This window comes from Drosophila navojoa, chromosome 4, assembly GCF_054131105.1.
Source record: "Drosophila navojoa isolate 15081-1374.11 chromosome 4, UAZ_NAV_1.0, whole genome shotgun sequence".
Classification (NCBI taxonomy): domain Eukaryota; kingdom Metazoa; phylum Arthropoda; class Insecta; order Diptera; family Drosophilidae; genus Drosophila; species Drosophila navojoa.
In genome coordinates this window covers 17,929,162-17,939,429 of record NC_142892.1, presented here as the reverse complement: position 1 = coordinate 17,939,429, position 10,268 = coordinate 17,929,162, and the positions used below count along the sequence as shown (strand labels likewise).

At 38.4% G+C, this 10,268-nt stretch overlaps 1 protein-coding gene across 1 annotated transcript; it reads right to left on the bottom strand.

Moving 5' to 3' along the window:
- Nucleotides 1-2,915: 2,915 nt before the first annotated feature.
- On the bottom strand, nt 2,916-10,152 carry geko (olfaction protein geko). Its single transcript, XM_018101448.3, has 3 exons — nt 9,403-10,152; nt 4,014-4,215; nt 2,916-3,478 (listed from the first exon to the last, which is right to left on the bottom strand). The coding sequence occupies exons 1-3, from the start codon at nt 9,620-9,622 to the stop codon at nt 3,292-3,294; spliced, it is 609 nt and encodes a 202-aa protein (XP_017956937.1). The 5' UTR covers nt 9,623-10,152; the 3' UTR covers nt 2,916-3,291.
- Between the last annotated feature and the right edge of the window lie 116 nt (nt 10,153-10,268).

The following is a 10,268-nucleotide window of genomic DNA, read 5'->3' as shown; positions in this document are numbered from 1 at the left end:
ACGGAGTGCTGCAACTTGGCAGCTCCCACTGCTAGCCTGGCTTACATGCGCAGCAATTTTTGTGTATTGTGATACCCTAGCAAAAATCTGAAGAGGGCATGGTTGACCATTATAGAGAAAGCAAAATTTTTGAGAGTGAAATGAATGAATGATCAGAGATTGTAATCAATATGGATAAATGTGGGCAATGTAATATCCAATGCGATATTCTAATAAGATCAGCTAAAAGAGCGGAGAGAGAACTTTATTGAGACCGCTTCCTTATATTCTCAGAAATTGTTCTATGAGCAGGGTCAGAAATCAGAATGATAGTAGAGCGAAAGAGAGAGAGGCAGAGACAGAAAGTGAGTCTAAGAGGAAGAGAGTGAGTTTGTGAGGTCCAGAAAGAGAGAGAGAGAGATAGAGTGTATGAGTCTGAGAGTAAGAAAGGGAGAGCAGCAGAGAAAAAATGAAAAAGACAGAGTCAGAAACCAACTAAGAAAAGAGACAGAGAGAGAGAGAGAGAGAGAGAGAGAGAGAGAGTGAAGCATAGATGGACAGAAAGAGAAGGTAGGAAGCATAAGGAGATAGTGAGACAAAGACAGGGGTAAATATTGGGATATTAAGGTAGTTTGTGCTCATCAACCTAGCTCTCTATACAACTCGATCTACATATACGTATAGTATAAGACAATATGTAAACCAGGTATGCAATCAGTATAAAAATAAATAAAAATAAATATATAATTAGTATAAATAACATATACATATATACATATATATCAAAAATATTCCTACAGCAATCAATATAGCTATAAAAAAAAAAAGTAGAAATTAATATTAACTAGCAAATCAATTTATCCAGTCATGCTTCAATAACTTTATGCTTTCAATGCAGTGCGATGTAGTTATACTTGAATCAACACAACTTTTATATTCATAACATGTACATAAAATTATTCGCAGGGTATTGGTGGTGCAACCACGCCACGTTGTTGCATTTGCATGTTGTTGTTGTTGTTGCTGTTTCCTTTGTTAGGCCGCGTAATTTTCATGTTTTTCCAGTTGCCTGACACTTGTTGCCGTTTTGGTTGCGCGCTCGCAGGTCCGGATCTTAAGTGGGAACTGGGCTGGCGAGAGTGAGAGAGTGAGAGGGCGAGAGAGTGGCGAGAGTGAGAGGGAGAGTGTCTGCCTTTCCTTTGCGTTTGGGCAATGCAATGCGGAAATATTAGGCAATGCAACAGTCTGATAGAAGTTCGACTGTCTGCGGAGACTGTCTCATAAGCTGCACTCGTCACACATTGCACAACAACAACAACAACAACAGCAACTACAACGGCAAACAACTTGTCAAACGCCAGACCAAATATAGCAAGAGCTGCATCGCTCGCCATCCCCAAATCGAAACAATGAAAGTCCGGCGAGGTCCACTTTTGGCACGCAACGAGCGTAACAACCGGCTGAGTGACCCAATTCCATTGATATTACAAATTGTTTACTTTTATTGTTTATTGTTTTGTGTTAAGCCATCCAATGAAGGCACCAAATAAACTGAAACGTAATTTCGCGCGATTGTTTTTAACATGCTTTTAGTTTTGGTCTTTGGCAAGCTGACGTGGCCTAAATCGTGGCTCTTGCCAAACGCAACGTGTTCGCAGCGCCATGATAATATCGATTATGCCACACAAGTCCCACAACTCGATTGCAGAGCTGAAAGAATGAATAATGAAGAGCATTCCGCTAGAATTGCCCAGCGAATTGACTTGTTTACTTTCTCAGCTCAAATTATTGTTTAACACTTAATTAGCCATTTAATATGTGCGCCATAAATGCGGCCATTTCGCTCAGATTCTTCAATTATTTTACGGCGCATTTGTGCGTGTGTGTGGTCAGTTTTACGCCCCGAGCATGCTCAATGAGGCAGTCAACGAGCCCGAATATTGTTGCCACTTTTTAGTGCCGTTTCGTTGAAACTGTGCAATGTCAACAAACGATTTGCATTTTAAGCGAATTCCTCTTCGAGGTGACTCAATTATTGCGCTCTGCCCAAAAGTATGCAATGAAAAGTATTGCAATTTACATATGAGTTGAGAAATTAACAACCAATATGATTCGCTTATCTGAGCGGAGGGACTGTCGGAAGTGTTTCAACCTGGAGCTATCAGAGCTAAAGTTGAAGACGCAAACCCAAAATTCGCAGAATATGGATTGGATGAGAATGGTTTCTGAGGCCTAAACGGCACTAAATATCATAACCACAGATTAATATATGAAAGAAATGCAGTAGAATCCGCTTATAGCGACTCCACTTAAGCGTTCGTACAGTTATTGCGACGAAAATTCGGATCCCTAGACAAAGAATGATCCCTTAAGCTTTTTTATAGCCGGAATCTACTGTATTCTTTAAAGCTAACATGACAACATTTCATCAGCTGACTGCGATAGCCTCCAAACACCGCTACTCATTTTCCACTCTCAGGCATTGAACAGTACTTAATTCGATTGGAAAATCTAGCTTGATCATGTTGAGATATTATAGTCTACACGCTACAATTACCGAGATGAGGAAATCAACAGTTGCAAGCACTTTCAGTTCAGTTACAGCTCTCATAATGAGCAACGAAAGTGTTGACTCACTCTGTTGGCATATCGTGATTGTGCTTTGGTCACACTGCGAAACTTGATTGGAGTGCGGCACGCCAAACTGACAGATTAGAATTGCCATTAAGTCTAATACAACATTTCCTAGCACTTAAGAAATAACAATTATAAATACATTTTGCATGCCGAAGGGCGTTTGGGCTTTAAGATAATGTAGCTCTATAATACACAGTTCTACATACATACATATACATATATGCATTTATTTATATATATTTTTCGAATAATAGTCGCATCATTAGTTATAGCAGAAGCAAAAGGCACTTTGGGGGGAATTCATATTAAATAACAATATGCATTTATTTACATTTACACGCGCATCGAACTAAGGCTAAGTTAACTAAAAAATAATTGAGATAGACTAGGCACGCTTAATGACTAATTAGCGCACTTAGAGCTAGCTAATCGATACGAATTACAAATTGTCACATCAGTCATGCCGTCACAGGCAGCCAGCCGAGGGCCTTGGAGAGCGAAAATTTATGGTACAATAGGTAAGTCTCTTCAGCGTCAGTATACAATCAACATCATGTGTGTGTGTGCGTGTGTGTATGCAATATTCGTCTGTATGTGTGTGTGTGCGTGTGTGCGTACGCCTACTACATTCTAGTGCTTAATTTAATAATCTATGATCACATTGGCTGGCATCAACTAAACGCGCACCTTATAGCTCAGTTTCATCAGCTTCTTGGAGCTGATGGGGCAGTTGGGCCAGAGATTGGCACAGCCCATGGGACCGCTCAGATTATCGCTAGAATGACGCATCAGTTCACCCATGTGGGCAGCAAAATACCATTTGCTCGGCGGCATATTCATCATCCAGGGCATAGTCGGCGATCTGCAAGAGACGACAGCAAAATGCGGAAGAATCGTTTACTAAATTTGTCTTATATACATATATGTATATATTTCTATACAGCTCAGGGTTTCACACGGGGTCGTATTTGTGTTACAGCTTTGTGTGCGAATGCGTGTGTGTGTGTGTGTGTGTGTGTGTGTGGAGACAGCTGCTCAGTAGAACACAAACGATTCTGTGTGTAGTCGCGGTAACAGTTCACCTTCGACTCAAGTGCGAGGTTACAGCGCGTCGCATTGCCTATGTGAGGTAGGTTAGGCCCGATCGATAGTGGAATCATGCCCATGCTGTTGTCTAAACAAGGCCAAGTGCTCGAAACGACTGTCAACATCTTCAGCTTGTGTTTTGTAAGCTGAGCTTTTAGTTCGTTGAACGACCCCACAGAGCAGAGATCAATGGCAGTTAAAGTGTTTATATATTTCTACTCTCAGTTGCTCTCACTTAAAAGGGTCAAACTACAAGCCACAGCTGAACTCTACATATTTACCATACATAGTTTATTACGTCTCACACTCACCTTATCAGTCTGAGCAGCTCGCGCTCCTTTTCGCTCAGCTGGTACTCCGGCTTGGCAGCCAGCTCGCAGAGCATCTTGGGCAGACACGACTCCTTGATGGTATCCGACAGCTGTGTCTTGCTCTTCAGGCTAGCTCCAGTGATAGCTGCAGCTGCCACGGGCTTGAGTGCAGCTGCAGCCGAAAATTCATCAAAGTCGTGCTCTACAAATTATTTAAATTGTTTAATTAAAAATGTTTTAAGATTTTTATCCGTTTTTTGCATTTGCACTTTGAAGTTTTCTTTCTCAAATTTGGGGTTTTTTTTTTAGCTATATATTCTGACAGAGAGAAAACTTTCAACTGCGCAAAAATAAACACGTTCAAGGCCACAGCAGCGAAATTCATAAATATTTTGGGAATCAAAACAAAAGAAACTTCTTAAAAGCGTCGAGTCGAATATGAATTTACTCTAAAGGTATTGCAGAGAAGCCATATATTAACTATAATATATATAAAAATACAATTCAATAATATATATCATATATATTTAATCTATCATATCATATACCAGAAAGGGAGAAAAAGAATGTGAGAGAGAGGGAAAGCTATATGCGCATGTACATATATCAACATTTCTATATCATTAAGCCAGAGTAAAAGTTGATTCACGACCGAGTCAATTATATTTCTATTAGCCAAGCAATTTAAAATTTTGTTTTGTTGTATATTTTATTATTATATTCTCTGAATTATAAAGCCTGCTCTAATATAAAAAATAAATAAAAATTACTGGAATCAACTAGCTATAAAAATGATTTAATAATAAAAAAAAAATAATTTAAAAATAATTTTACCTGAAGCCACACAGACTTTGCTGTTATAAAAATTGTTATTTAATATGTGTTGTAATGTTTATATATATACAAACATATTTACATAATTTCTGGGGCCACTTTATATACAATATGTAAAATAAATATGACAAATTATTGGAACCAACTGATATTATAAAAAGTATCTAAAATATTAAATTGCACTGATACACATTTTCTTGGCATTACTAAACTTTTTTAATCTTTGTTTAAACGACAAAAATAAGCCTAGAAAAAATAAATACAATATTTAAAACAGACTTCAGATATATATAAAAAATATATATTGTCAAAATGAAATGATTGGGATATTATTTTTAAATAATTAAGCACTGTTCTTTAACGTTAACAATAATACAACAAAATTCCATGGAAAAATGTTGGAATATTAACAGAGAACGTCTGGCTGGCGCTATGCGAATGACCCGCAGTGTATATATAATATATATATGGGAGAGTATACTCAAACTGGCAAATAAACGAAATATGTTTAACAATAAATGCGCATTTATATTGCTGAACTTGCTGTTTGTGGCAACTTTGGCTTTAATTAAACATCAACGCAAATATTTAGCTTTTAAATAGCCAGCAAGACAAATGGCAAGTGCTGGCAGCATCTAGAAGCAACTATCTTAAATTGACTTATAAATAAACCTTTTTCACTTTTAAATATTTGAATCGAGTTTCAATGTTGCGAATTGCTTAAATTTATTTTTATTTTGATTTTTTTGTTTTTAGTTTTTTCTTATAGACAGTGACAGGCGGTCAGGCGATTGAGAACTCGCCCCCTGCAAGGCCAAAACGTGCGTTGAACTTTGATTTTTTCCTAAACGAATTTCAATGGCTGAGACAAGTATTTGCTTAGTCATTTGGTCGGTGTTTAGATTAATTAATTATGGTGTTGTATAAATATTAAAATATTTAAGCTGAAACCAACTGGCACTTATTGGCAATTAACCACAAATCAGCGAACCCAACTGCTGTTGTCCCTCCTCCTGCTGCTGCTGCTCTACCCCCAGCCAGCTGAACTTTGTACGCGGAAAAGAGTTTTTGGGCTCGAAGCCAGTGAAAAGTGACGCAAACCACGCAGGGTGGCGTCTACTAATTTGTGGCTTTTAATTTATGGCCCAATGAATATTTTAGCCAAGTCTGCTTGTGGGGCGCGGCTCGACTCAAACCTGATTGCCAACGACGACGACTATCGCAATGCACTCGCAGCGATGCTGAACCTTTCTTTCGGCGAGTGATAGTCTACAGAGACTGTTATCCAAATCATATCCGAAATGAGCTCACTTTGTGTCTAACTGCACGTACTCAGTGTGGCTGCTTTGATTGGGCCTCGATAAATAACTGCAAGTTCTGCATGTTCATCACGCACTGCACTTATCAGACAACGTGCAATGCATGCCAAAGAAAATAAGTTCAGATTGGCTGTCGTACGCCTTGGTGAACGAAACCTGTAACGTAATGACCCCAGTTAGCTATAATTCCATTTTGCAAGCTATTAGCACCGATTTTATGCAATAGCCGAGAATTCATTTCAGGGCACTCTCGATTTCCGTAGAACTAGTTTGCCAGCATAGAGCGGGTATTACTTATAGAAACTGGTTTTCGGCCGGCATTTCCAATATGCTCAAATGCTTCACGCTTAAATCAGTTCAATCTGCATGAAAATAGCACAGATCCAGTCCAGTTCTCTTAGGTTTTTGTGCTCGAGCATTCGTCATTGTTCTGTTCCGCTAACTTCCTGTTAGCTTGGCATAATCGGAGCAGCGCTGCTCTGCACTTGTGTCTAGACGCTAGCCATGTGCACGGCATTGGAATCTCAAACGCAGCTAGATGAGGAACAATTCAAGTGTATTGTGAGAGATTCCCCATGGTGGTTAGGAAAGTTGCAGTGCAGTTTCCCACACAGATTTCCAGCACATGCAAAGGGGGACTGGGAACAAATAAAAACTTGTCGCTGTTCGTTGATTTTATTACGTGAAGTTTATTTGCTTGGCATTTTTCCACTTTCACCTCGAAGCAAGCAAAAACCAAACATGAAATCAGCCGAGACGAGAGAGAGAGAGAGAGAGAGGGGCCTCAAAGCCGATCGCAGATGATATCATGTTAATGAACTATGCTATTCCGGTTAGATATTACAGCTGTAGCTCTTAGGTGTCAAGTTAACATTTAACTGTTAAAAATTCACACTGGACCGGTGCACTGAAACTAGAGGTTATGGCTGAGCTCAGCTGTTATCCAGTTAACATGATCTTAACACGATTGCCATTAAATATTTACTTTGATTTTGGCAGGAACATAAAAAAGTCAATCAGGCAACAAATTAAGATCTGATTGCAGATAACATTATTAATGGCCGGAAAAGACCTCGTTGAAAAGTCAAAGTCGCATGTTAACATTCCATTAACATATTAACATGCTAAGATTGTAAATGCTATGTATTAACATTAGATTTGACAGTAACATAAGCAACAGTCAATAATGAACTTATGATAATTACCAATACTATAATTCACCCCAGTTAACATTAACTTAACAGACAGCGTATTAAATATTAATAAAAATCGACTGTCATATTGATATATTTCATTTCATCATTTGCCAGCTGTTATTTGTTCAATACTAACAATAGTTTGACAAGCGCTTAACCCACTGCCATACCACTCTCTTTCCACCAGTGCACTTGCTCTGCAGATAACATTCCCATTGACATGAGCTGCTCTCGAAATATTATCTCTAATGCTTTTTGACCTCAAATTTCAATAGATTCTTCAGCTCCATCGTTCACCCATAAACAAAAACCTGCCTCAAGCTGCACTTTGACTTTCGTTTAATTTAATTAAATTTTTATTTATTGAGCTCTACTCACATCTCTATCGAGAGTCGAAGCGTTGCATAATCGTACCCGCATGTTGAGGAAAAAAACAAAACCGAAATCATTTACGAGTCTTATGTCACTTGCCTACCATGACGCTATAAAATTATGCAAATCGCTGGGCATTGGAAAGTGGTTACAAACATGCTTCGAAAGCTTCAAACATTTGTGCGGCATGGGCATGGGCATGGGTAGACCATGTCCGGCAAAGCGTTAAATAATATGGAAATAATATGGAACGCCGTCTACCGCGAGCTCCCTTCAATATCTATTGAGTGGGCTGTATGGGAAGCCATGAAATAAGAAACAAAAATAAATCAGTTTAAATAAGCAAATTGGATGCAGATCAAGCTGGAGCTGAGATCGGTGTTAAATTATAAATAAAAATATCAATGATATTTAAAACTAGATTTCAGATTGTGACGTGATATCAGCTAAGAATAGAAATCAATTTCATATATTTTTTATTAAACTAGTCTCCCCTGAATTCTGTCTAGAACTGCATATAAAACTAGACTTATTTATTGATATTAAAGTCTCATTCGAAAAAAGGTTCCTTAGACAATGCCTACACACAAAAATGAGCTAACAAATAGCATGTCATGCTAGACTTATAGAAAAAAACCAAAAACTCGTATGGAAACTTTTTAATTAGCTGCTTAAAATGCGGAGCAATGATTTTCAGTTTTTTTTTTTGGCTGGCCAACACTTAAATGGCCTGTTAAATGTCAACATTTAAGTGTCTATGAAATAGTCTAGACAGTTCAAGCTAAAAAGCGACGCAACATGAGTACAAAGCCAAGTTATAAAACCCAAGACTGCCTAGAATTCTAAAGTTAATTGTGTATAATGTGAGAAAGAGTTTCTTAGTCTTATGTAAGACAAGATAGCCTTTTACTCGACAGACAAACAGACAAGGTTAAGACTTACTCAGCTCAAACTGCGCTAGAATTTAAATATATATACTTAATGGGGTCTGCACCGCCTCCTTCCCTAACTATTATGCCCTGATATTACAGACTCCTCAATTATAGTTGATTTTAAAAACTATTTCATAATAGGAAATTGTTAAAAATTATATAATTATTATATATACGTATTTATAGAAACTCATATATTTAAGCATTTACATTTTCATGCAAGCCAATTGTAGTGAACTTTAAAGATTATTAATTGGCAATTTTCGAAAATGAATTAACATTTAACATTGTATATAGGAGGGCAGCCCATTCCGGTTAACTGACAAAGCTTTAATTCAATTATTTGCTTACACGTGTTGCCAGCTTTTTACATTGCAAATCAAACAGCATGAAACTTCCATTTATGAATCGAAACTGACCTTGATACAAGCAAATAAAGCGCGACTTAAAACATATGAAAAAATACAAAAATATATACAGACAACACACAGAGAGCTCGATTCATGAAGCAATCCATAAAAATAAAAGAGCGAGCGAGACAGACAGATGCAGTGTTGCAATGTGCCAAGTGTGTAAAAATTTGCGTTGTTAATGCCAAAAAAAAAAATATGAAGAGAAAAAAAAACGGTTCAACTAAAGTCAAGCTTAAATTTGCGTAAAAAACGAAACCTAAATTCGATTACAAAACTGAAATGCATACGGATTGGAATACGTGGGGTGGAATAAAGTCACTCACCTTCGCCTATGTCAATTTCGGCATTCTTCTGCTGAAACTTGGCAGCCGGAGCGGGTCCGGTTGGGGGACCCCCACCCTGCACGCCCACCTCATCCGGATGATCCGATTTAACGCCGCGCACACTGTAACCGCCATAGCCAAAGAGATCGCCGACCAGCAGCAGCGATGCGACTCCAAATATCATCAGGCGGCAGCGCCAAGCGGTGTCCATGAGCGCCATATCGAATGTTTGTGTCTGCTGTTGTTGTTGTTGTAGTCTTCGTTTGTAGGTTTTTTTATAGTTTTGTCTTTTGTTTTTTTTTTTTTTTTCTTTTTTGTATTAGTTGTAATAATAACTTGTCGTATGAACTCCCGATTTGTTATCACCTTCCGATGGAAGCTTTTGTGTAATTCAGCGCAGCCTCTGACAGTGACACTTTTTTCAATGAAAACTCGAGTGCGAGTGCGACAAAACAAAAATGAAAGTTGGAAAAACGAAAGTAAACGTTTTGCGTTTTTTTTTTTTTATATGTTTCTATTTCTATTACTTTTGCGTTATTTTTTTTGCTCAGTTTGAAAACGTTTTTAAATTAAACGCTAGTTGCCGTTAACGGTTGTTGTTGTGGCGCAGTGGCTATTAAATTTGGCATTCAAGCGCACACGGCACGAGCTGGTTAGCTGTAACCGTAACTGTAAATACACGGCGAAAGACACGCGACAAAACGCAAAGCGACGCGTGCAACCTGAAGGCGGCTTACAGCAGAACTGAAGCAGCGTCCGAAGCGCTGAGCTCAGCTCGACTCAAGCCAGCTAGCCAAACAGCTGACGGCTTATCGAGAGAGAGAGAGAGAGAGAGAGAGAGAGAGCGGGAGAGTGAGCGTGTGATC